General features: G+C 46.7%; 1 protein-coding gene across 7 annotated transcripts in view; it reads left to right on the top strand.

Moving 5' to 3' along the window:
• The window catches only part of KCNH5 (potassium voltage-gated channel subfamily H member 5), a 316,925-nt gene that overhangs the window by 144,770 nt on the left and 144,441 nt on the right, over positions 1-27,714 (top strand). For all 7 annotated transcript variants that reach the window (XM_033952023.1, XM_033952024.1, XM_033952025.1 and 4 more), the window contains one exon: positions 2,756-3,185. In XM_033952023.1, coding sequence (XP_033807914.1) covers positions 2,756-3,185 — 430 coding nt within the window. The remainder of the gene's footprint in view (positions 1-2,755; positions 3,186-27,714) is intronic.

Here is a 27,714-nt window from a genome sequence, read left to right as displayed (position 1 = left end):
CACCTATGTGGCAGTTACATGTATGTATACATACATATACATAGTTTATAGTTTATTAGGATTTTATATACCGCCTATCAAGGTTATCTAAGCGGTTTTTACAATCAGGTACTCAAGCATTTTCCCTATCTGTCCCGGAGGGCTCACAATCTATCTAACGTACCTGGGGCTATGGAGGATTGAGTGACTTGCCCAGGGTCACAAGGAGCAGCGCGGGGTTTGAACCCACAACCCCAGGGTGCTGAGGCTGTAGATCCAACCACTGCGCCACACACTCCTCACATAAATGCCATTATTTTAAACATTTATGCACATAATTGGGACATAAATATTAACACCTATGTTACAGACTTGCCCCCTTAGAGCTAAAAATCAATCTGACTGGCTAAGTGCTTAGCAAACATGCTTCAACCCCCTTTTTCTTTCACTGGTACTGAGAAATGGAAAAATAATCCTTGCAGCATCTGCAGTTGGTACAGATACTAGATGAGTTGAAGAGGATGGACCAGGTTTCCTCCATGTTAACACAGTTGCATGCATTGCTGCTGATTAGGTACAGGGTCTGGCATAAAACATTAATACTGGTAAAAACAAACAAACAGAGCCCTGTATATTTGATAGAGGAAATATGTAACTATGAAAGAAAGCTAAGAAAGAATATGAAGAGAAACTTGCCAAAGAGGCAAAAACTCATAACATTTTTTTTTGGTAAATCAGAAGCAGAAAACTTGTGAGGGAATCTGTGGGACATTTGGATGATCAAGGAGCAAAAGGGGTGCTGAGGGAGGATAAGACCATAGCAGAGAGACTGAATTAATTCTTTGCTTTGGTCTTTACGGAAGAAGATATGAGATATACCTGAACCGGAAATGGTTTTCAAGGGTGATGGTGCAGAAGAACTGAAAGAAATCTCGGTGAATCTGGAAGATGTACTAAGCCAAATCGACAAGTTAAAAAGTGATAAATCACCTATACATCCCAGGGTACTAAAATAACTCAAATATGAAATTGCTGACCTGCTGGTAGTGATCTGTAACCTGTCGCTAAAATCATCTGTAGTACCTGAAGATTGGAGGGTGATCAATGTTATGCCAATTTTTAAAAAGGGTTCCAGGGGAGAACCAGGAAATTACAGACTGGTAAGCCTGACTTCAGTGCCAGACAAAATGGTGGAAACAATTATAAAAAATAAAATTGTGGAATAAGTAGACAAAAATGATTTAATGTGACAGCATGGGTTCAGATGAGGGAGATCTTGCCTCACCAATTTGCTTGACTTCTTTAAAGGTGTGACTAATAGACATGTGGATAAAGGTGAGCTGCTTAATGTAGTGTATCTCAATTTTCAGAAACATTTTGACAAAGTTCTTCATGAGAGGCTCTTGAAAAATTAAAGTCATGTATAACCAGGGGTTAAAATTAATTCGTACCTCCTTTGGGGGGGGGGGGGGCTTCTGGGCTCCTCGGAGGTTGCTGCCTGTCATGGGGTTCTTCAGAGCTCTTGGGAAGCTGAGAGCATGTGCAACAGTTCCCACATGAATTGACCTCTGGTAGGCCACAAATGAATCCTGGGACTTGATTTTTTGAGGTATCTAGTCTAGACTTCCAGAGAAATCGTGTTTTGGGGATGTAGGAAGTCGATATAAACAGTTGGGGGGTCACCTGAAAAGCCTTTCTGGACTTAGTTAAGGTGGTTTTTGAACCATTTATTTAATTCGATAATTTTAAAAGCATACTTTTATGAGAAATTTCCCAGCTTTTTCTGGGTACAGGGGGGTGGTGGGGTGGGGGTTGACGGGGGGGGGTCGCGGGGTCAGCGGGTGGGAGGGGGGGTTCGAGGGGCCTATCTGGGGTTTGGGGGGGGTTTCATCGTGGGCAGGAGGGCCTGGGATCCCTTCTGCCCATATCTTAGTGAGGGTGGGGGATTTTTGGGCAGGAGGGGTTTGGCTCCCTCCTGTCCAGATCATGTTGGAGGGGTGGGGTCTTCAGGCAGGAGGGGTTGGGCTCCCTCCTGCCCGGATCGTGTCAGGGGGGTGGGGAGGTCTTTGGGCAGTAGGGGTTGGACTCCCTCCTGCCCGATTCGATCGGGGTGGATGGGGGGTCTTTGGGCAGGAGGGGTTGGGCTACCTCCTGCCCAGATCGTGTCAGTGGGGGAGGGTGGGGGGTTGCGTCAGGTCAAGAGGGGCTGGGATCCCTCTTGCCCGATCCAATCTTTTCTTTTTGTTGTTTTACCATGCCGCAGTAGAGGTTTCTACCGCAGCCCAGAGCGCTAAATGCTCCAACACTATTCCATTGCTCATAGAATTCCTATGAGTATTGGCACATTTAGCCCTGCGGTAGAAACTTCTACCGGGCTTAGTAAAAGAGGGCCTTAATTAGGCTGTTAGGATGGGGGGTTGACAGAACTGAAGATCATTTTAAAAGGGTTATGTGGTACTCTTTCAAAGAGGGTATACTACAAATGATATTGCTCCTGTAAAGATATAATTGGGGAAAAATTAGCAAAATTGAAAGTTTATGCAAATGACATGGGAAACAATATAAAATCATTTTTTTGTACAAAAAAGGCTTTTAAAATGATCATCTCTGGACCTATAAAAATGTGTAGTAGAACTGGCTAATCTGGCTTTCTTCAGTCTGTAAATTATATAAAAGTTATGGTATGGCATGATATTCTCTGACATGCATTGTTGATAATAACTAATCGTACTAAACGTTATTAATAAGCAAGTAATACAGTCTTGTTCTTTTACAGGGGATCAGCAGCCTCTTCAGCTCTCTAAAAGTAGTGCGCCTTCTCCGATTGGGTCGTGTTGCCAGGAAGTTGGACCACTATCTAGAATATGGTGCTGCAGTGCTGGTACTGTTGGTTTGTGTATTTGGACTAGTGGCTCACTGGCTAGCCTGTATATGGTACAGCATCGGGGACTATGAAGTTATAGATGAAGCCACTAATACAATAAAAACAGACAGTTGGCTGTATCAGTTGGGTCTGAGTATCGGGACACCCTATCGCTACAATGCCAGTGGTTCAGGACAATGGGAAGGAGGGCCCAGTAAAGATTCTTTATATATTTCCTCACTTTACTTTACCATGACTAGCCTTACTACAATTGGATTTGGGAACATAGCTCCGACCACTGATGGAGAGAAGATATTCTCTGTGGCCATGATGATGGTTGGCTGTAAGTAGATTTACTTTGCATGGAATTCATGACAATGTTTAAAATTGAATTGTATTACTGTTATGAGAATTATTGGGTCACACATTTTACATTGAGGTTTTTGAGTCTTATAACAACACACACTTACCCTGTCCAGCCTTGTTTATGTATTTCACACTTGAAGAGACATTGCTACTAGGGATGAGAGGATAATTTAGGGTTAAGTTACTATCTTCATCTTTTCTCCTCAAACTGTCAATGATGAAGTCAACAAATTCCAATTCTGATGGTGCTTCCTTTTCATGATGTGGATATCTGGTCCCCTTTATGGTAGAAAAAAAAGAGGTAAAGACTTTCTCTGAAAGATAAGACCTGATTCACAAATAATTTTCTCCTCTTATATCTCTATGTGAAAAACCCTACAGTGGATCAGACCCTAAAAATTTCTTACTTTATGTGAAGACACACAATGAAAGAGGGAGTCAAAGTACATACAGTACAATCAAACAAAGAAAGCACCAAGGATCTCACAGAATGGGACAATGACGTTCTGTTTATTTCATGACCTGACATGGACCATATTTTGGCAACACTGCCTGCATCAGGGGTCCAAATGTAGACAGTCAATCAATGTCGCATGAATTATGAGCTTTTTGTACTCTCTTAAATTGACCAATCAGTACACTCCTGGGAAAAGGGTACTGCAATCAATCTCACAACATTTGCACCAACATTGTGAGATTGATTGCAGTACCCTTTCACAGGAGTGTACTGGTTGGGCAATTTAAGAGAGTATAATAAGCTCATAGTATATGTGACATTGATTGACTGACTACATATAAACTCCTGATGCAGGCAGTTTTCCCGAAACAAGGTCCATGTTGGGTCATGAAATAAACAAAACATCATTGTCTCATTCTGTGCTTTTAAAAGAACATAACATAAGAATGGCCTTACTGGGTTAGACCAATGGTCCATCAAGCCCAGTTCCTTGTCCTCATGGTGGCCAATCCAAAGAGTAGCAACATTCCGTGCAGTGGCTTCCTCATGTCTTTCTCAATAACAGGCTATGGACTTTTCCTCCAGGAAATTTTTGTTTGCTTTTACTTTATGTGAAGCAGGATATCAAAATTAACATTAACTTTCTGAAAAAGCTTACAGTATGAAAAAGAAATATCATTTTGTTCAATTATATGGTGAACCATGGCGGAAAGCACCATCTTGACCTTACTAAAATTGGTTGATTGTGTGTATTGGTCAATAAACTGGGATATTTTGATGGCCTTACTAAAATAAGTCAGTGGCTTCAATCACATTCCAAGTGGAAAGGTAGGCACATTAATGAAAAGAGACAGAACTGCTATTTTTAATTGACTGAGGGCTCCTTTTACAAAGCCACAGTAGCGACTGCTGCTGAAGTAATCATTCTGACACCCATAGGGATTTAATGGGCATCGGAGCGTTTACCATGCAGTAGCCACTCCTGCAGCAGAGCAGTGTAAGGAAAACTTACGTTGTCCCTGCCATGCTTTGTCTATTCTGTGGTTAAAGAGTATTGTCATTCTAAACTCCTTATATAAGTGTAAAATTCATTCTTTTTTTTATTTTTTATTTTATAAAAGGATAGCAAAATTAAGGGCCCTTTTTTTTTTTTTACTAGGAAAAGAGATTGGGACTTATATACTGCTTTTTAGTAGTTTTACAACCACATTCAGAGCAGTTTATATACAGGTATGAGCTTTAAGTATTTTCCCTTTCTGTCCTGGTGGGCTCACAATCTATCTAATGTATCTGGGGCAGTAGAGGATTATGTGACTTGGCCAGGGTCACAAGGTGCAGCACAGGGTTTGAGTCCACAGCTTCAGGGTAGAGAATGACACGGTGGATGTTACCCGTGGCTAGCCGTGGGTAACCCGCCAAAACGGTGCAGTTAAGGGAGGGAATGCATGCGGTTACCGATCACGTGCGGCCCCCTCCCTCCTTCCTACCTACCCACCCGAATCTATCTATCTTCCTCCCTCCCCCTTACCTTCACGGCGCGTTTCAAGGTTGGAGACTTGTTGAAAGCCGCCGAAGCGTACGTGCAGTCATGTTTGTGTGTGGGCAGAAAGTTCTCCTCTGACGCAACTTCCGGTTGCATCAGAGGAGAGGCTTCCGCCCACACATGCACACGACTGCACGAATACTCCGGCGGCTTTCAACAAGCTAATCAAACCTTAAAACGTGCCGCGAAGGTAAGGGGGAAGGAGGGAGATGCATGGACCACGCGAGGGGTGCCAAAGGGCAGCGAGGTGGCGAGAGGGAAGGGTGAATTCTGCGGGGACGGTGCCGTGAAGGGGACGGCGGGATGGGGACGGGGTGGTGAAGGGGACGGCGGGGATGGTGGTCCAGTGAAGGGGACAGATTTTTTCCCCATGTCATTCTCTACTTCAGGGTCCTGAGGCTGTAGCTCTAACTAGTGTGCCACACTGTCCTCGATTAACACAGGTTAAAAGGGCACCACTACAGAACTCATTCAGGCCAAGCAAGTCCTGCGGTAGTTTTGGAATCATGCTAAAATATAGAGTATTTTTTTAGGGTGGGGGGCATGTTTAGGGGTAGAGAATAGGCATGCACTAGCACAGCTTCGTTGCCTCCCTGATTAGCACGTGGTTAGCACAGGAGCCCTTACTGCCTAGTAAATATGTGGCAGTAAGGGCTGCCATGCTAATTGGGAAATTAGCAGGTAGCCATTAATTCAGGAGATTGAAAATATGGCCATTTTACAGCTGTGCTAAAAGTGGCCCCAGTATGCAGGAAACCCACACTTAAATAATGGCGCAGGCCACATTTTAGTGCAGCTTAGTAAAAGGGCTCTTTAGTCATGTGGCTGTGGTCCCTGTAATATTCTTATACTTCTTTTAGTAGAGGATGTATATATCCACTTTCCCCTTGATATTCAGAACAAGTTAACTGATCAGCAACACACCTCGACCGGTTAATTTGTGTCTCAGTGGATAAATGGTTATCCCAGCTGAAAATCACCAGTTAATGCCAAAAGGCTAGCTGGTAATCCTGGGGGTGTTCTAGGGAAGTTTTGGGTCTGGGTCCAATGTAGGCCTCAATTTACAGTGTTACCAGCATAGGAGTCAGAATGGACGGGTGGGGGGGAGGACCACAGGGGATGTGGCCGCCCCATAAATTGGCGGTGGCTCCCCTACCTCCTCTTCTGGCCGCTGTAATTTAAAATCTGGTGTGTAGCATATGTTCTTCTTTCTCTGCATACAGTGTGCTTTATGTAGTTTAATTTTGTGGTTATTATATTGTGTGTGTATGAAGAATGAATGGAAAAATGGCATTACAATTAGTACTATTATGGGGCACAGCTTGGGTGGGGTCTTGGGTGAAGCTTTTGCCCCCCTCCCCAAATCCCCCCCTAAAAAAAAAAATCTGTTTTGCTGCCTATCGTTACCAGCCATGGTTAGTGCATATGCATAGATAAGAGTGCATAAATAACAGTCTTATGTTTATACACTAGCAACTGGCTGGTTAGTGCTGAATATCAGCTAGCTACCTTGTAAAAAACCCGGCTAGTCAATGTCGGTTGCCGGAAATAGCCCAGCATTGAATATCCAGGCTCAGCGCTTTAAGGACACTTTTGCAAAGCCGCAGTAGCACTTCTCACACATCAATTGCACCAAAGCCCATAGGAATTGAATGGGTTTTAGTGCATTTGCAGCGGGGGAATCACTTGTAAAAGGAGCCCTAAGCATCCTGTCTGTTGAATTTCGGCCCCTTTAATTTCTGTATGAATTAGACCTTATAACAAATCAGAAAGTGAAACCCATAGCAGCATGTTGCTTTTAGATGAAAATGGCATGTAACATGTATTTTGCTTTCATTTCTGTCTACTTCATTTTACTCTGCAGTATACTTTAAAATCATCAACAGACGTCTGACAAATAGTTTATTCATATACAAATAAAGCATGTCTTTTGGCATTTGTATTTATGTAAATGTGCCTTGTGACATGGCATGAATTTAAAAAAAAAAAATGCTTTGGATGATTGCTACAGCAAGCATAGAAAAGAATTGTTCTGCCTCTGTACCCCATATTTACCTTCATCTCAGAGGTCTGAAATGTTCGCAGCAACTGAATCTTTGGAATCGGTTCATTAAGTATAAATAATTCCTCCTAATGTGAGCATTGTTTGGTATTCATACACCATGCATGATTAATTCTGATTATGCCTAATATATTGTATTCTGCAAAATTCCAGAGCTGTATCAATCATCAAGGGACCTTTTTACTAAAGGCATTAAGCCCTGTAGCATGCAGTTCGCACATGAGCCCAGGCTACCACAAAAGCATGTTAAAGAGCTCCTTTTACTAAGGTGTGTTAGCGTTTGTAGCATGCGCTGCAGATTAACACATACTGCTCCCCCCCCCCCCCGCACTACGTGTAAAAACTAACACCAGCTCAATGCTGGCGTTAGCATCTAACGCATGCGGCTATCACAGCTTAGTAAAAGGAGCCCAAAGTGTTTTGAGGTATTATGCCTGTTTGTACACCCCAACTAATGTGTTATTTTTTAAATAAAAACTAATCTAATGGAGGAACTGGAGTAATAATGCCATGAAGGGGTGCTCTCCCTGGGCTTCTGAGGCTTTTTCCTCCCGCATATCTCTCACAGTTAGAGGGGATAGATATATTGGCTGTATAATCATATTTTTACTGGAGATTATCTTTTTATAAGACATATTTAAGGAGGGGATGTGTCTTAGTTGGAGAGTGGATGTTCCTGCATTATCCAGTTAGTGTTTCATAATTACTGCATGCTAATTGGATAATGCAGGGTTAACATGAAGCCCCTAGGAAGCAGAAGGTGCTCCGGTGTCAACTCTGTGCAATTGTCATGCATTAATAGCAATATTAGCACACACACTGCAATACATAAATATATTTTAAAAAGTAAGTGTCCAGTTATAATCTAGGCTCAGTGTATGGGAAAAGTCGCAGGTTAAAACGTGTTAAGATGAGATTTTACCACATATTAGTAATGACCTCTAAGAGGGAAATTCTATAAAAGGTGCCTACAGATAGGTGCCTAAATAAATGGACGCCTAAGCTAGGCACCTAACTTAATTAGTATATTGGCTTCAATTATGAGCTTTAAGAAACTAATTGAAAAAATAAAAATGAATTGGGTGATAGGCGCCTATTTTCTTAGGCACAATTATAGATAAGATAGGCACCTAACTCCAAAGCAGGCATTAGAGAATGACACGAGGATAAATGTTTCCCCGTCCCCGCAGGAACTCAGGGGCAAATTCTATAAGAAGCACCCAAAAGTTAGGCACCGTTCAGCGCAATTCAAGTAAAATTGGATGCTATTTAGTGAATCACGCTGAGCGGCACCTATTTTGGAGGCGCCCGATAAATAGGCCAGCTCTAGGCACAACTAAAAGTTAGGCGGCCATGCGAGCGCTTAAGCACGCTTAAGAGCAGAGATTCTGTAACAAGGTGCCTAACACGAAGCCACGCCCACACCTAACATGCATAGTTAGGTGTGGGCGTGGCTTCTTAAAGCTCATAAATAAATGAGTCCAGCCTCACCTGTGTACGTTCCAGTTTAGCAGGAACTTGTCCAACTTTGTCTTGAATCCCTGGAGGGTGTTTTCCCCTATAACAGCCTCCGGAAGAGCGTTCCAGTTTTCCACCATTCTCTGGGTGAAGAAGAACTTCCTTACATTTGTACGGAATCTATCCCCTTTTAACTTTAGAGAGTGCCCTCTCGTTCTCCCTGCCTTGGAGAGGGTGAACATTCTGTCTTTATCTGCTAAGTCTATTCCCTTCAGTATCTTGAATGTTTCAATCATGTCCCCTTTCAGTCTCCTCTTTTCAAGGGAGAAGAGGCCCAGTTTCTCCAATCTCTCACTGTACGGCAACTCCTCCAGCCCCTTAACCATTTTAGTTGCTCTTCTCTGGACCCTTTCGAGTAGTACCGTGTCGTTCTTCATGTATGGCGATCAGTGCTGGACGCAGTACTCCAGATGAAGGAGAATGAGAAGCTGGGGAGTAGATCTACATCAGAGGTGCACAAGTTCAGTCCTCAAGGGCCACAAACAGGTCTGGTTTTCAGGATATCCTTCACGAATATGTATGAGATAGATTTATATAAAAGATTAATCTCATGAGAGATAGCCAAACCTGTTTCTGGCCCTAGAGGTTTTAAATCTACGCATCAGTAGGATCAAATCTACACCTTTCCAACGAGTAGAGTAATCCACATACGAGGCAAAGATGTCATCAACCACAAAGGATTTCAACTGATAGTGCTTTTTTGGATATGGACTCAACACTGCCCGTGCCTTTCTCAAGAATCTGTAACATCATGAACAATCAAATCAGCAGATAAACCATAATGTATAATAAAAACATGATGAAAAAATAGTGAAACATAAAAAAACAATTAAAATATGTAGATGTCCTTAGAATATCTATAATATAAAAATATTGAACAAAATCGGAAATATAAACATAACTAATGAAAAATTGCCCTTTTGAGTTATTTTATTCTATTGTATAGTAAATGAATCTGCTTTGGGTTAGTATTATAATCTTCTTTCTGTATTGGTTTTGATGGTTCAGAGTTATTGGTAAATGCAATTTATTATAAAGTAGAAGCACTGTTTTTGTATATGGATGTGTTTAACTTTTACTTACTCTTACAAATAGATGAAAGTAGGAGAGTTTTTTTTTTTTTTTACAAAAAACCTTCAGATATTATAAGGTTTAGTGCATGTTCGGGCTGAAAGACCTCAAGTGTTCACAGCTTTCTGGGTCTGGAAATGAACTAGCCCAGATTGCTTTATGTGAACTATCACTGGTCTTATTTGCCTTTTTAAAATTTGAAACACTCTTTTTTTTCTTTTTTAGTTAACCTAATACTATTTGTAGTAGAAATTTATCAGCAAACTATATGAGCAGTGCCGCTAATTGTATTACACAGGTTTACTGTAAAAACTCATAGTACTTAGCTTGTAAGGTGCTGCTGATTTTTTGATTGTATTGGAAAGTAACAGATAGTCTTATATTCATCCTCTACGGAGCGTCTCCGTTTCACTCAATTAAGAACTTCGTCAGGAGATTGATTGTAACAGATGTCTTGTTATTCTTTCCTTTTAATAACCAAGGCAGCGTGCAGTTGACTTCTTGTAAAGAGAATTCTCTGAAAAAAAAACGCTGCTACTGGCAAGATTCAAAATGGAGAAGCCCACGTTTTAGCATTCGTCTCCGCTTGTACTTTGTCGTACACTTTATACATTAGGGATTAGTGTGTTTATCCTTTACTTATACATTTTTAGCTGTTTTTATGTTTGCCAATTGACGATACTTGAAGACTCTGTGGTAAGTGTTACACCATTTTTATTTCATAATCACACATCATTTATTTGATAGATACAATATGTACTTGAATATAAGCCAATCCGAATATAAGCCGAGATAGCCCATTTTCCCCCCCAGAGACTCTCGAACTCGGGGCAGCCTTTCAGGAAGCCGCTCAGTGCCAAGCAGGAGCATACAACTGAACTGCCAGAATGCCAGAATTCGTGGCAGCAACAGGTTTAGCAGTGGGACAGGAGCGTGGAAAGCTTGCTCCTGCCTGCTGCACCTCTGGACCCAGGGCCGCCATCAGGGCAGTACTACCAGTCCTGCATTCAGGGGCCCAGAGCTGACAGGGGGCCCGGGCTCCCCCAGGGTCCTAGGCCACAGTCTAAGGAGGGGGCGGGCCGCACCAGGTGCACAGGAGAGAGCTGGACGGTGAACCCGCAGAGTTCAATACATCTCGAGCCGCGAGGCTCGTCTTCTGTTCCTACCTGCCCTGCCGCTCACATTTAGCCGATTGGAAGTGTTCCCCGATGTCAGCGCTGATGTCGGAGAGAGGGCTTAAGCAAAGCCTGCCCTCCGACGTCAGCGCTGACGTCGGAGAATACTTCCGGTTGGCTATTTGTGCGCGGTAGGGCAGGCAGGAAACAGAAGACAAGCCTCGCGGCTCGAGCTCCGTTTTGCTGAGAAAATTGCAAAGATGGGCTGGGAGGCAAACGCGGAACACAAAAGGGGGGAGGGAGTGCGTTTTGGACACAAGGTATGAACTTGGGAGAGAGGAAGGGAGGGAAAGAGATGCTGAGGTGGGGGAGGGAATGTGTTTTTGGACACAGAAGGCATGGACTTGGGAGAGAGGAAGGGAGGGAAAGAGATGCTGAGGTGGGGGAGGGAATGGGTTTTTGGACACAGAAGGCATGGACTTTGGAGAGAGGAAGGAAGGGAAAGAGATGCTGAGGTGGGGGAGGGAATGGGTTTTTGGCACAGAAGGCATCGACATGGGAGAGAGGAAGGGAGTGAAAGAGATGGTTGTGTACACGGGGAATAGAAGAAAGGAGAATTTTTGGTCATAGGGAGGGAGTGAGGTACAGATAGTGGCATACCAAGGTGGGGGAGGGTGGAGGGGCGGTCCATCCTGCCCCGCCCCGGGTTTATGTCCCAAGGGGGTGCATAGCTGGCCACCCTCCAGTGTTCTCCCTAGGCCGGCAAACCGCGGCTCTTTAGCCACTTGAGTGCCACCGCCACCATCGGGAACAGGCCAGCGCCGAGTTCTCCCTGATTTTCCCTGTGGGGCCGACCAACTCTCGCCACTCGCGTCAATTCTGACGTCGGAGAGGACGTTCTGGGCCAGCCAATCGCTGCCTGGATGGCCTAGAACGTCCTCTCTGACGTTAGAATTGACGTCGGGTGGCGAGAGTTGGTCAGCCCCGCAGGGAAGAGAAGCAGGGCAAACTCGGTACCGGCCTGTTCCCGATGGCGGCAGTGACAGCCTATTGCCCAGTGGCGGTGGCAGCATTTTCCCAATGGTGGTGGCATAGGGGAGGGCAGGGAGAAAGAAAGAAAGGGGGGGACAGGAAGCCAGAAAGAAAGAAAGGGGGCAGGGTGAAACAAAGAAAAATGGAGCACAGAGAGAGAGAGAAAGACAGACATACAGAACGAAAGAGGGTGTGGAGAGAGAAAGAAAGAAGGGGGCAGGGTGAGAGAGAAAAACAGACATACAGAAAGAAAGGGGGTATGGAGAGAGAGAAAAAGAAAGAAGGGGCAGGGTGAAACAAAGAAAAAGTTTGGGGAGGGAATGAGGTCTGGAAATGAGGAAGCATACAGGAGGCTGAAAGAAGGGAAGAAATATTGGATGCACAGTCAGAAGAATAAAGTGCAACTAGAGACTGATGAAATTACCAAAGGTAGGAAAAATGATTTTATTTTCAATTTAGTGATGAAAATATGTCTGCTTTGAGAATTTATATATGCTGTCTATATTTTGCACTATGGCCCCCTTTTACTAAACCGCAATAGCGTTTTTTAGCGCAGGGAGCCTATGAGCGTTGAGAGCAGCGTGAAGCATTCAGCGCAGCTCCCTGCGCTAAAAATAGCTATCGCGTTTTAGTAAAAAGGGAGGGGGAAAATTTGTCTATTTTTGTATAGTTGTTACTGAGGTGACATTGCATAAAGTCATCTGCCTTGACCTCTTTGAAAACCCGCGGAATATAAATGATAATTAACATTTTCTCTGCGTACAGCGTGCTTTGTGTTTTTAAAATTTTATTGTTGGTAGATCATTTTGACTTGGCCGCAAAGGTAAGGGAGGGGAGCTGCTGAAAGACATCTAGTAATCCTTGCAGGCTTGACTGTGCAGGGAATTATTTTTGTAAAATCATGTTTTGTTATGTGACTGGCATTATTTAAACTTTAATTTCTATGAATGAATAGAATGAAAATGACATAAATTACTTGCTTGTTTTTATGTGCGTGCGCTGAAGGAAAGTGGAGAGAGAGTGGGCTGAGGACGCTGAAGGGAAATGAGGAAGAGAGAGTGGGGAGAAGACGCTGATTTATAAATTGACAATTGTACAGAATATTGTTTCTTTTTTATATTCATCCATAGCTGCATGTTAATGATGTGCTCATATGCACTTATTTATCATCATAACATATACATCATCATTAACATGCAGCTGTGGATGTGTAAGGACAGGCTGAGGAGGGTGGATGGGAAGGAAGGAAGGTGCACATATCAACATATCATACATTTTTAACATGCATGATGCAGCTATAGGCAAGCTGAGGAGGATGGGATCATACAGATGTGTATGTTCAGATATGCGCTCAGATGTGTAGTTTTTTCTGATATATTTATTAAGCTTACAGTATTTATAAAAACACATTTAATACTTGTTACAAAAAATATTGTGCAATTGTGATCTACTTCTGGCCTACAAAGGTTAAAAGAAATCCTTAACTGAGATTTTACATTCAAAAGTGAATTATAGCTACTAGCACTATTATTTATTAGTTATTTATTATGCAGATGTTTGTTTGTTATTAGTTCAGTATTAGACATATGTTAGTTTAGAATAGATAGGTATAGATTATTTTAGTTTAGGTTAGGTTAGGGCCCTGCTGAAAGAGTCTACCTTGACGTGGTTGTAGGCTTACAAATCTTTTGGTCAAAGAGTGCGGCGACAGAGAAAAGTATGTGTTTATTCGGCCCATGGAAGAAGGGGGTGGGTCGGGGGGGAAGGGGTGCGTGGGGGGGCCCAATAGGATTGCTCAGTAAGGGACCCAGAAATTTCTGATGGCGGCCCTGTCTGGACCACCAGGGATTCTAGGTAAGCAGGTTATATGGAAGTTGTGGCAGAATATAGGATGTTGGCAGAGAAGAGGTACAATGGACAGGGCGGGGGGGGGGGGCATAGGGCAGAGCCTGGCAGCTCGGCGGAGGCCTGCAACAAGTCCGGGAGGGGGGCGGGCGCTGACCTGAATATAAGCCAAGACCCCCATTTTGGGGTCATTTTTTTGGCCCAAAAATCTCAGCTTATATTCAAGTACCATATTTGCCGGCATATAGGATGCACTTTTTCCCTTAAAATACACTTAAAATATGAGATACGTCTTAAGCGCCAATAATCAAAATTATGAGCTGAAATTTCAGTCAACTTCTGGTTTATGCATGCCTACGCTGGATTCCAGGCTCTGCAACCTGTTCATCCTACCTCCTCTGCTGCTGGAATCCCTGGTGGTCCAGAGGTGCAGAAAGCTCGCTCCTGCCCCACTGATCAGTCGGTTGGTCAGTCGCTGCTGTGGCTGCCCTGAGTTCTGGCTGCTTCAGCCGCTGAGCGGTACCAAGAGGGGCGCGTTTTGGTGCCACTGCTTGGCACTGAGTGTTTTCTTTAATGGCTCCTATGAATTCTCATGAGAATTCACGGGAACCATTCAGGAAGCCGCTCAGTTCTGAGCAGCGGTGCCAAAGCGTGTCCCTGCTTGGAACTGCTCAGCGGCTGAAGAAGACAGAATTCGGGGTAGACACGGTAGTGACCAACCGACTGACCAGGTTAGCAGTGGGGCAGGAACGCGGAAAGCTCGCTCCTGCCCGCTGCACCTCTGGACCATCAGGGATTCCAGGGGCAGAGGAGGTAGGACGGACAGGGCAGGGAGGGGGAGACAGCCTGGGAGGGAAGGGGCAGCTCCTGACTGGTGAGGCCCGACTTTAGTACAGGAAAAGGCAGTTGGAACATACCGCGAGTGATTTCCTTCACTCGTTGGCGCTCCGGCTGCCCTCTCCTGTCTCCCCTGCTAAAAACCGTATTCGCGGTTTTTCAACATTTACGGGGGTTCCTGGATCAGAACCCCTCGCGAATATCAGGGGAGTACTGTATTTTAATTGTCTTTTAATATTTCACTATTTTTTCATCATGTTTTTATTTGGTTGTTCATGATGTTACAGACTCGCAAGAAAGGCACATGCTGCCGAAACGCTGGCAGTGTTGAGTCCATAGCCAATAAAGCATTATCAGTTGAAATCCTTTGTAGCTGATGACATCTTTGCCTCAAGGCTCTTCTGTGTGAATTAAATCTATGCATCCCAGGTCTACATTAGGAAGGATAAATGGACCAGCTAGATGGGTCTTGCAGTCTTTGACAGCCATAACCTAAAGAGACACTCTTAATAAAATCGCATCCATAGGGGCCTTTATACCAGGTTGTATTAGTAAATGAGCTTATCCCAGGACAAGCAGGCATATATTCTCACACATGGGTGACGTCATCTACGGAGCCCCAGCGCGGACAGCTTTTTCAGCAAACTTGCTAGAAGTTTCAAGTTTGCACACTGCACCACGCATGTGCTAGCCTTCTCGCCACTAGAGGGCGCATCCCCACCTCGTGGTCCTCAGTTCTTTTTCATCCGCGGAGCCAGAAGCCCTGTGGATAAAATTGTGCTATTTTTGCCTTCTGTCGCCGCGGCTGTGTTCGGAATTTCGACGCGGTCGCTGCGCTAAAGTTATTTTCTTTCTTTATTTACCCTGTTTTTAAAAAAAAAAAAAAAAAAAAAATTAATCTTTTTTCGTTCGCTCCGGGGGCTCCCGGTAGCCGTGGCCGAGGAACCTCGTTTGTTCCCGGCCTTGTTTTGGGCCCATGTCCCGACCCGTTACGGGTTTTAAGAAGTGTGGTAAGTGTGAGAGGCTTTTGTCCATCACTGACCCTCACAGGTGCTGTATTCGGTGTTTGGGGCCCCATCACCCTACAGCATCGTGCCCTAAGTGTGCCACCTTCCAGAAACGGGCCCTTACTCGGCGCAAAGGCCGCATGGCGGATCTCTTTGCCGTCGATACCCCGACGGGGAAGGCCTCGAGCTCGGCCTCGGCTTCGGCCCCGGCCTCGACCTCGGCCTCGACGTCGGAACCCTCGGCTCCCGCGAAGCCGGTTGCCTCGCAGAAGCAAGCCCCGGGTAAGTCTCCACTTCCTTCCTCAGTTTCATCTGCCAGGAAGCCATCCTCGGGCTCGTCGTCGGCGGGACCGTCGACCTCGACCCAGCCCAAGATGTCGAAGGGGTTAGCCCCGAGGGAATACTCGATACCGAGGTCGCCCTCTGCGGAGCGTCCCCAGGTGTTACCTCAGGGTCTCACCGTCCCGGCGTTCCAGGAGTTGCTTCGCGCTTTGATCTCCTCGGAGCTTTCCGGAGCCATTGAGACCTTACAACAGGCTTCGGCCTCGTCTTCGGTCTCGGGGGCCCCGCAGGTGGTGACCTCGGCCTCGGGCACCGGCCTCTCTGCGGCCGAAGCCCCCTCGGCCTAGGCCTCGACCCTTCCCTCGGACCCGATCCGGGTGAGTCAGCCCGAGGTCAGTGTGCGATCCCGAGACAAGCAGCGCCGGGTACGCCGGATCTCCTCTTCCTCGTCCCCGAGGTCGTCACGGGGATCCTCGCCCTCGAGTAAGCCTCGGGCGAAGCACCGTCTTAAACGGTCGAAGCGGTCTCGAGCCTCGTCTCGGAGGAGTCGTCACTCGACTCCGCCCGAGACCGGAGCCTTGCGGGTCGAGGAACTCCGCCTCGACAACCCAGATCTTTTACGGTCCCCGATCAGGGAGAGTTCCCGTGCCTCCTCACCGAGGCGGAAGGGACGGGCCTCTATACCCCGTACCCCGGGGGGTTCCCCACGGGGGTCTCTTCGCCGGACGGTGTCCCCGACTCCTTCGAGGTCACGGGATCGTGCCTCTTGGGGTTCGGGGTCCGGGGGTCAGGTCGGGTATTCTCGCCAGGCCTCTCCTTTCGGCTCGGTTGAGAAGTCTCGGTCACCCTCCCCGCCTGCACGGACATCTTCTTTTTCCAAGTTTGTCCATGACATGGCGAAGGCTTTGGGGGTGGACCTGACGGCAGGGTCGCACTATACCTCAGACTTTTTGGAGGAACAAGATTCTCCTGTCCCTCAACGGGAATCTCCCCGCCTTCCACTTCACAAGGTCCTCCTTCATACCTTACTGCGGAACCTTGAGACCCCTCTTACAGTGGCGGTAGTGCCTACTAAGATGGAATCCAAATACCGGACCCTTCCCCCTAAGGGGTTTGACAAGGGGCAGCTCTCCCATCAGTCGCTCTTGGTGGAGTCGGCTCTTAAGCGCACGCAGCCTTCTAGAGTCTCGGCTGCTGTCCCCCCGGGGAGAGAGGGTCGGACCCTTGATAAATTCGGCCGTCGGCTGTACGCTAATTCCCAGATGGCCACAAGGGTCCTCAATTATGCTTTCGCCTACTCTTCCTACCTCAGGTCCATGATCAAGGATCTGCCGGATTTTCAGGGGGTGATTCCGGAGTCGCACAAGGTTAAATTTGCCGCCTTTGCGTCAAACCTGTCCCAACTCAGATTCTATCTGTTCCATGCGGTCTATGACGCTTTTGAGCTTGCCTCGAGGGTCTCGGCTTGTGCGGTAGCCATGCGCCGGCTGGCTTGGCTACGGACCCTCGAGATGGACCCCAACTTGCAGGAGCGCTTAGCCAATTTACCCTGCATCGGGTTGGAGTTATTTGACGACTCCCTGGATGCGGCCACCAAGAAGCTTTCGGAGCAGGAACGCTCTCTGGCGTCTCTGGTTCGTCCAAAGCCTAAGCCGCCGGCTCAGAGGCCTTTTAAACAGCCGCCTAGGCGGTACCCGCAAAAATCTACACCGGCCTTTTCCAGGCCTCCACCCCGGCGCCCTACCCAACAGGGTAGAGGGGGACCCGCCAAAGCAGCTGCGCAGGGGGTGTCCAAACCGGCGCCGTCTTTTTGACGGGATGAGCGGCCGGGGGCTGGCCCCCGCCGCGAGGTCGCTCAACCCCCTGCCCATCGGGGGTCGGCTCACGGCTTTTGCCGAGACTTGGTCTGGGATTACGTCAGACGCATGGGTGCTCCGGACCGTCTCAGAGGGCTATTCGTTAAACTTCTCCAAACAGCCTACAGACAGGCCCCCCGGGGCGTGCCCGTCCAATCGAAGCCAGTTGACCCTTCTTCGAGAGGAAGCCGGGGCCTTGTTGAGCCTTCGGGCGGTCGAACGGGTGCCTCCCGACCAGCGAGGCAGGGGATTTTATTCCCGTTACTTTTTGGTCCCCAAAAAGACCGGGGACCTGCGCCCCATTTTGGACCTTCGGAAGCTCAACAAGTTCCTGGTCCGGGAGAAGTTCCGTATGCTGTCGCTTCCGATCCTATATACCCTGTTGGACGAGGGGGACTGGATGTGCTCCCTCGATTTGAAAGAAGCGTACACCCATGTTCCGGTGCATCCCGCCTTTCGGAAGTTTTTGAGATTTCAGGTCGGGGATTTGCACCTTCAATACCGTGTACTACCCTTCGGTCTGGCTTCGTCCCCTCGGGTATTCACGAAATGCATGGTGGTAGTCGCGGCTGCTCTGCGTTCCCGGGGGTTGCAGGTCTTTCCCTATCTGGACGATTGGTTGATCAAGGCCCCGACAAGGGAGGGGGTTATTTCAGCGACCCAACAGACTATCACGATTCTTCAGGGTCTGGGGTTCGAGGTGAACTTTCCCAAGTCTCACTTGCAGCCGACCCAATCCCTACAGTTCATAGGGGCCGTGCTGGACACGGTTCTCCTCCGGGCTTTCCTTCCTTCCCCGCGACTGGAGGCCCTGATTCGCCTGGGCCGACAGGTTTCGCAACTGAAGGTAGTTTCGGCTCGACGCATGATGGTGCTTTTGGGGCACATGGCGTCGACGGTCCAGGTGACCCCCTTTGCTCGGTTGCACCTGAGGATCCCTCAGTGGACCCTGGCTTCCCAATGGCGTCAGGACCGCGACCCGCTGTCTCGACGCTTGACTGTGACTCCGTCTTTCAGACGCTCGCTCCGTTGGTGGACCAGCTCTACCAATCTGTCCGGGGGTTTGCTCTTTCGCGTCCCTCCGCATTGCAAGGTCCTAACCACGGACTCTTCGGAGTATGCGTGGGGGGCTCATCTGGACGGTTTACGAACGCAGGGCCTATGGTCGGCCACAGATCGTCTGTGTCACATCAACGTATTGGAACTTCGTGCCATTTATCTGGCCGCTCGGACCTTCAGTCACCTCCTGCACGATCGAGTAGTTCTCGTTCGAACGGACAACCAGGTGGCCATGTATTACGTCAACAAGCAAGGCGGGACGGGCTCTTGGCCTCTGTGCCAGGAAGCCATTCGGCTTTGGACGTGGGCCGTCTCTCAGAACATTTTCTTGCGGGCGGTTTACATTCAGGGGGAGCTGAATTGTCTGGCAGACAAGCTCAGTCGTCTCCTCCAGCCGCACGAGTGGTCTCTGAACTCCCGAGTTCTACGCGAGGTCTTCGACCGATGGGGGACTCCTCAGGTGGATCTGTTTGCTTCACCCGAGACTTACAAGCTACCCCTCTACTGCTCTCGGATGTACTCCCAGGACCGTCTCGAGGCCGATGCTTTTCTTCTCGACTGGGAGGGGAGGTTCCTTTATGCATTCCCTCCTTTTCCTCTGATTTTGAGAACGCTGGTTCATCTAAAATCGACCAGAGCCACTATGATTCTCATTGCGCCTCGTTGGCCAAGACAACACTGGTTCTCCCTGCTCCTTCAACTCAGTGTCAGGGAACCTCTGCTTCTACCTGTCTTTCCCTCTCTGCTATCTCAGAGTCGGGGTTCGCTGTTACATCCAAATCTTCAGTCGTTACATCTGACCGCTTGGTTCCTTTCCACTTGACTTCGATTCCGGTGTCTCACTCAGTGCGGGAGATCTTAGAGGCCTCTCGCAAGGTCTCGACTAGGCTTTGTTATTCCCAGAAGTGGACCAGATTTTCTTCTTGGTGTTCCACCAACCACCTGGATCCGGATTCAGTCCCTGTGTCTTCGGTACTGGAATATCTGTTGCATCTGGCGAATTCTGGTCTGAAGACGACTTCTATTCGAGTGCATCTTAGTGCAATTGCTGCATTTCATCATCATCTAGAGGGTCGTTCCCTCTCCTTACATCCTCTGGTTTCTCGTTTCATGTGGGGTCTTGTGAATGTTCATCCCCCTCTCAAGCCTCCCCCTGTGGTATGGGATCTTAATGTGGTCTTGGCTCAACTGATGAAACCTCCTTTTGAGCCTATTGATAAAGCTCTTCTTAAATTTCTCACTTGGAAAGTAGTCTTTTTGATTGCGCTCACGTCCGCTCGTCGGATTAGCGAACTGCAGGCTTTGGTGGCGGACCCTCCTTTCACGGTGTTTCATCATGACAAGGTGGTTCTTCGCACCCATCCTAAATTTTTACCTAAGGTTGTATCTGATTTCCACCTCAATCAGTCCATTGTTCTTCCGGTATTTTTTCCAAAGCCCCATTCTCATCATGGTGAATCGGCGCTTCACACGCTTGACTGTAAGAGGGCGTTGGCTTTTTATCTCCAACGTACTAAGTCTCATCGGAAGGTTCCTCAATTATTTTTGTCCTTTGATCCTAATCGGTTAGGACATCCGGTTTCCAAGCGTACCTTGTCCAATTGGTTAGCTGCTTGTATCTCTTTTTGCTACGCTCAGGCTGGTCTCCCGCTCTCGGGTCGAGTCACGGGTCATAAGGTCCGGGCGATGGCAGCTTCGGTTGCTTTCCTCCGTTCTACTCCTATGGAGGACATATGTAAGGCTGCCACCTGGTCTTCGGTTCATACGTTCACCTCCCACTACTGTTTGGACTCCTTGTCCAGGAGTGACGGCCGGTTTGGCCAGTCGGTGTTACGTAACTTGTTTTCTTAAATTGCCATCTTCCCACCTGCCCTTTGTCTGGTTGGCTTGGAGGTCACCCATGTGTGAGAATATCATGCCTGCTTGTCCTGGGATAAAGCACAGTTACTTACCGTAACAGGTGTTATCCAGGGACAGCAGGCATATATTCTCACAACCCGCCCACCTCCCCGGGGATGGCTTTTCTTTACTGGAATATGGAACTGAGGACCACGAGGTGGGGATGCGCCCTCTAGTGGCGAGAAGGCTAGCACATGCGTGGTGCAGTGTGCAAACTTGAAACTTCTAGCAAGTTTGCTGAAAAAGCTGTCCGCGCTGGGGCTCCGTAGATGACGTCACCCATGTGTGAGAATATATGCCTGCTGTCCCTGGATAACACCTGTTACGGTAAGTAACTGTGCTTTACCATGACCTAACACTAGACTTTCCCGTGTGCTAAGCCCATTGCTAACATGGCCATAAATTTGAACTTTTTCAATTATATCTTTTTCTGGCCGTGCCCTAATGTTAGCTTCTGCAAACGGCCACTGAGAAAGAGAGGAAGTATGCATTTGCAAGTGAGCCCGACTGTCATTAGCTTTTGCTCTACATGAGCAGAGGAGGAGGCAAGCAGGAGTAATAAACCCGAGGAGTTTTTCTAGGCACCACTGTTCTATCTGTCCTGCCAGCCTGACAGTGAGGAAGAAAAGCTGCACTGTGCGAACAGCATGGCCACTGACAGGACAATTCTATGTAGTATGTGCTCAACGTTAATGCCACTTATGCATCAGTGGTCACAGATGCTGGCGGTTTACTTGTTAGGGGTCAAGCCTTGAAAAAGCTGTTCATGCGAAACATGTCGGCACTAGAATCCCTAGCCAGAGACCATGAAGCTTAAAGCTAAGTATTTGTCAAACATTTATTTATAATAATAAGTAAAGTAAATTAATGTAAACAGGCAATAGTAGTGGAACTATGCTCTTGAAATAAGTTTATATCACAGATCCAGTGACGATTAGACACATAAAGCTTAGGGGAATGAGATATTGAGCCCTAAGTGGTGTCGCTGAGGATCTGGAAAACTGTTACAGGGGTCGTTTGGAAGATAGCTTAAAGTAAAAGCTGCCTTTATATCCATGCTTATGTATGTAGGTCATAAGAATAATGAAAGGGCTGTGTTGTGGCACAATAGCCTTCATCAGGAGTCCAATAAACAACAAATGGAGGTAATAAAGCCTAAAGAGGTAATACAAGCAATCTTCTTCTATATAGCAACAGACATGTCACCCAGTGTGAAGTCTCTGCAGCAACTATGAAAGTGATCCTCAAATTTGGTTTTCTGCAACTTTTAGTGTTTTGTGGGAATTCTATGGTTTTCTTCTTTTTTTTTTTTTTTAATAAATCTTTATTGATTTTCAAGTAGTAACAGTGCAATACATATGAATCTGAACATATAACAAATCAAGAAAAGCATTTGAACTTACTTACTTACTTAATCAATAATATAAATGCAATTATCCTGCTCTGAGAGGAAGGTCGGATTTTTGGTGATATTATAGAGAAAGAAGTGACAGGTTTTGGTGGTCTGCTGGATCTGTGTAGAGAAGGAGTCAAAGATGATTGCAGCTGAAGCAGGATCTTTAGGAAAGATCCTGATCTCAGTTAGTGCAAGCAGGTGGAGAGTTTGAGAGATAAAGAGGTGAGATAGTTGGAGACAGTGCAGGCCTTCCACAGGGCGCATGAGAAAGGCAGAGAAGAGGAGGAAGGAGAGAAATAAGATTGGTGACATCAGTGGCGTACCTAGCATATGTGACACACGGGGCCCATCATTTTTTGGCACCCCCCCATCTGTACGAAAAACATGATTTTTAGTAATAAGCCACACGTCACACATGAATACCTAGGAAAAGGCAGCATCTTACATATTGCAGTGAGCAGTACATCAATACACCCATTGTAAAACTAAACAAGCCAGACTAGTATAGATCGATCCTACACCGTCAATCCTAACAGAAAACCATGTCTTTCGAACACACAGAACACAGAAAACACCTTTGCCTAGTATGGAATATGTCATCACAAACTAACCTCACCCCCTTTTACAAAACTGTAGTGTGGATTTTGGCCACGGTGGTAACAGCTCTAACGCTCACAGAATTCTGAGCATCAGAGCTGCTACCACCATGGCTGGTGCTAAAAAACGCTCCATAGTTTTGTAAAAGGGGGATAAAATAGAAATACATAGACAAAGGTTAAATTGAACCAGCAAGAAGCTGGACTCTGCATAAAATGCAACACCACAGAAACAGTGACACATGTCTCCTAAAGCAATAAATAAATAGAACATTTTTGTTCTACCTTTGTCTTCTCTGGTTTCTGCTTTCCTCATCTTCTTGTTACATTCTTCCTTCCGTCCACTGTCTGCCGTCTCTCTGCCCCTCCATATATATGGCATCTTCTCTCCTATGCCCCTTCCAGAAACTGTATGCCTCCCACTTCCATCTCTTCTTTCACCCCATTGGTCTGGCATCCATCTCCTCTTCTTCCCTCTCCCACACCTCTCTTCTGCAATCCCTTTCTTCTCTCATTTTCCTTTTCAATTTATTTTCTGCATCCATCTAGATTACGTTCTTAATACCCTCTCATCAATTTCCTTTTTTACTGTCTACCTACAGCTCGCCACCTCTTTCCCTTACCCCCTCCAGTATTTCCCTAACTCAATCCTTTTCCCCCATCATCTGCCCTATTCTCTCTCCCCACTTCCATCATCTGCCCCTTCTCCCTATTTCCATCATCTGCCCTCTTCTCTCTCCCCTTTCTCCCCACTTCCATCATCTGCCCCTTCTCTCAATCTCTCCATCCACCACAGACCCATCTTTCTCCCTTCCTCACCTCTCCGATTTTGGCAACAAAATCTGTAACTCCCCCACCCCCCGCTATGACACTTAAGATCAGCAACGGGCCTCCTTCTACCCCTGGCATCAACAGAACTTCAGATCGGCAGCGCGGTGCTCAGTCAAAAGCGGAAACAGGAAGCTGAGTCAGAGAGAAGCTTTTGACGTGAGCACTAGAGAATGGCACGGGGAAAAAATCTGTTCCCGTCACTGCACCGTCCCCTTCACCGCCCCTTCACCGCCATCCCATTCATCGCCCCGTCACTGTCCCCGCAGAATCCATACAAGCCTCAGTACCGCAATATTTAGCTTATTCCTTTCTTATAAATCAAAGATCTGGCTGCTGAAACTGGATAAAGAGATGTTCAGCTGGCAGGGCTTTGTTTATAAATTTTTATCAACACAACTAATATACTACTTTATCCTGAAGCAAAAAAGAAAAAGAAATAGAATTTTTTTTTTTTTACCTTTGTTGTCTGGTTTCTGCTTTCCTCATGTTCTCATTCAATTCCTTCCATCCACTGTCTCTCTTCTCTCTGCATCTTCCATTTGCTCTGTTACTGTGCCTCTCACTTTCTCCCCCCTTCCAAATTGGTCTGGCACCCATCTTCTTCCCTCCTCTCCCCCCATAGTCTGGCATCTCTTTCTTCTTCCCTGCCAGCGTCTTCTCCCCACTCTCTCTTCCCCATTTCCCTTCAACGTCTTCTTCCCACTCTCTCTTCCCCATTTCCCTTCAGCGTCCTTCTCCCCCCCCATCTTCCCCATATCCTGTCAACGTCCTTCTCCCCCTCTGTCTTCCCCATGTGCTTTCAGCGTCCTTCTCCCCCTCTGTCTTCCCCATGTGCTTTCAGCGTCCTTCTTCCCCCTTCTGTCTTCCCCATGTGCTTTCAGCATCCTTCTCTACTCCTCTGTCTTCCCCATGTGCTTTCAGCGTCCTTCTCCCTCCTCTGTTTTACCCATTTCCCTTAAGCGTCTTTTTCTCTCCACTCCACCTTTCCACCCTTTCTCTCCCCTCACCCCCGCCTGACCAACAACAGGCCCAGTCTGACAAACCTCCCTGCCCTGTGGCCGTGAGTGTAAATTACCTTCTTACAGCAGCCGAGCAACTTCAGGTTGCGTCAGAGATGACCTTTACGGCAGCCACACGCAGCTTCAATACTCCAGCTGCTGTAAGAAGTTGTTTAGACTCGTGGCCACAGGGCAGGGAGGTTTGTCGGACTGGGCCTGTTGTCGGTCGGTTGGTCGATCGGTAGGGCGGGTGGGGGGGGGAAGTGCCACAAAGGTAAAGGGACCTGGCCGGCTGTGCACTCCCCCTAAGGCTGCACCCGGGGCGGACCTCAGCCCCCCTTGGTACACCACTGGGTGACATTGAGGTGTGATCTGCATAAATTGGGTGAGAGTTGATTGGGAGGACCAAGATTGAGATTGATGATCCTGGCAGAGAGCAAAAGAAGGAGCAAGAGAATACAGATGAGTGTAGGAAATTCAAGGGGGGGGGGGCTGTACCACAGTGGAAATGCACACAGGAAGAGTGAGGATGGTTGAATGAGAGGGAGAGGTGTAAAAAGAGCTACAAGTAGTGAAAAGCAGGAAGGAAACCTCTCAGGGAGGGGCTATGGGTTGGGGGTAAGCAGAGCAGGACAAAACACATTTGGAAAGATGCTATGGGAGGTCAGCATTCAGGAAAGGTCTATGGGGGTAACAGCAGGAGGGGAAGGACTAGAGAAGGGACTGCAAGGGGGAGAGGAAAGGAGGGATGGAGCACTCAGTGTCATAGGTGTGGAGAAGCTTGCCAGGAGAATAGGTATTCTGGAAGGGACCATGAGGGGAGAGCAGGAAGGAGAGAAAATGGCCAGGGATGACGAAGGAGAGAGAGATTAAGGCATAGGACAGAAGGCTGTTGCTAAGGGTCACTTTGAAATTCCAGCCTCTAATGTCTCATAAATGGAATCTTCATAAGAAGTTTCCCTTTGAAAATTCTTTTGTAGGTCTATGGACACAGAGTACGATATTGACTGCTGTGGGTGAGGTGGAGCTGAAAGGTATTGAGACTTGTGAGGAGGGACTGGCCAGAAAAAGAGACAGTAGGAAAAAGTAAGAAAGAGTGATTGTTGCCATTGTTGCTACTGCCAACATTTCAAAATGATTGGAGGTGTCATGCCCAATACAGATAACCTCTCCATGGACACCAAGAAAGAGTTGCTCAATGTTGGGGGTGCTCAGCATCCACAGAGGTGGCTCCTATGTTTGGTGCGGAGAGGCTAGAAAGAGATTGCACCTTGCTTTGGACAGAAAAGAGATGCTGGTGGGAAGAAGCTTGTGTGTGAATGAAAAAGACATTAGAGTGGAAATGCAGGAGAGAGAGAGTTTTGGTAGGGGAATGCATTAAAGCATTTGTTTCTAAGAAAGTGAAATTGCTGTCTTTTTCACTTTATTCTTCAAGGTGAGTGTCTATAAAACAGCACTGTGTGAAAATGAAATTTGCAAATGGAAATAAAATGTCACTCTTTAAGTGTTGTGCAACCTACAAGCATAGTACAATAACCAAACATAGGAAGACATGCTTGGTACGCTAATTGACAGTAAATGACTTCTGGGCAGTAGAACTCCGCATATTCTCTTTGTGGGCCAAACTCTTCTCTCCGAGCCCGATAACCAAGGATCTTGTCCCTCTCTTCAAAAACTCTAGAGTTAACTTTAAGAATGAGAGGGAAAATAGGAAACTACAAATGAGCCCCATGTATGTCTTGAATATTGGTGCTTCAAAGGTATCTTGAGCAGCAGGTTTGTTTGTTTTTGTAGGCTCTTTTTAAAGAAGTCTGATCGTTGAGCTCCTCAGTATGGCTAAAACTGAACTCTTTATCTTTCCGCCTAAACTCGCCTCCCCCTCTTGCCGTTCTCTAATTTGGTGGATAACATTATCCTCCTCCCTGTCTTGTTGGCTCGCAACCTTAGGGTGATCTTTAACTCCTCTCTATCCTTCTCTGCTCAGATCCAACAGACCGCCAAATCCTGTCGCTTCCTCCTCTATATTACCAAAATCTGTCCTCTTCTCTCTGAACACACGACCAAAACCTTGTCCATGCTCTCATCAACTCGCGCTTAGACTACTGCGACATACTTCTCTCGGGCCTCCCGCGTGCCCACCTCTCACATCTTCAATCTTCAAAATGCTGCTGCACAACTCATATTCCGTGAGAGCCGCTATTCTCATATTACTCCTCTCCTCAAGTCACTTCATTGGCTCCACGTCCATCTCCGAATACAGTTTAAACTCCTCTTGCTGACTTACAAGTGTGTTCGCTTTGAAGTCCCCCATCTCTCTTCACTTATCTCCTCCGATGCTCCTCTCCATGATCTCCGTTCGTCGGGCAAGCCCCTCTTTTCTGTACCCTTCTCTTCCACTGCCAACTTCAAACTCTGTCCCTTCTTTCTTGTGGCGCCTTATGCCTGGAACAGGCTACCTGAATCAATATGTCGTGCTCCCTCCCTAGCAGCGTTCAAATTCAAGCTAAAAGCCCACTTTTTTGAATCTGTTTTCAACTCCTAACTCCCACTTGCTGCTGTCAGATACCTAGACCCACTGTATCATTTCCTCTACCATAATCTCCCCAACCCTGAAATGTTCTGTCTAAATTAGATTGTAAGCTCTTCTGAGCAGGGATCATCTATTGTATTTGAAAATGTACATCACTGCGTACGCCTTTCAGCGTTTTAGAAATAATAAATAGTAGTAGTAGTAGTTTTAGAGCAGTGGCTCCCAGCCCTGTCCTGGAAGACCACCAGCCAGTCGGGTTGTTGGGATAGCCCTAATGAATATGCATGAGAGAGATTTGCATATAATGAAGATGACAGGCATGCAGATCTGCCCCATGCATATTTATTAGGGCTATCCTGAAAACCTGACTGGCTAGCGTTGGGAAACACTGTTTTAGAGGACAGTTTTTAAACCATCTGCATTTTTGCAAAGCCCTTTGCATGTTTTAAAACTGTCCTTGCACCTATTTACAAAGGGGAAAAAAATCTAATCTAATCTAATCCTTAGGTTTGTATACCGCATCATCTCCACGTTCGTAGAGCTCGATGCGGTTTACAGTAGGAGAAATAGGA

Source organism: Geotrypetes seraphini, chromosome 7, assembly GCF_902459505.1.
Source record: "Geotrypetes seraphini chromosome 7, aGeoSer1.1, whole genome shotgun sequence".
NCBI lineage: Eukaryota > Metazoa > Chordata > Amphibia > Gymnophiona > Dermophiidae > Geotrypetes > Geotrypetes seraphini.
Note: the sequence above shows the minus strand (reverse complement) of the source record. Positions and strands in the feature narration are given on the sequence as shown.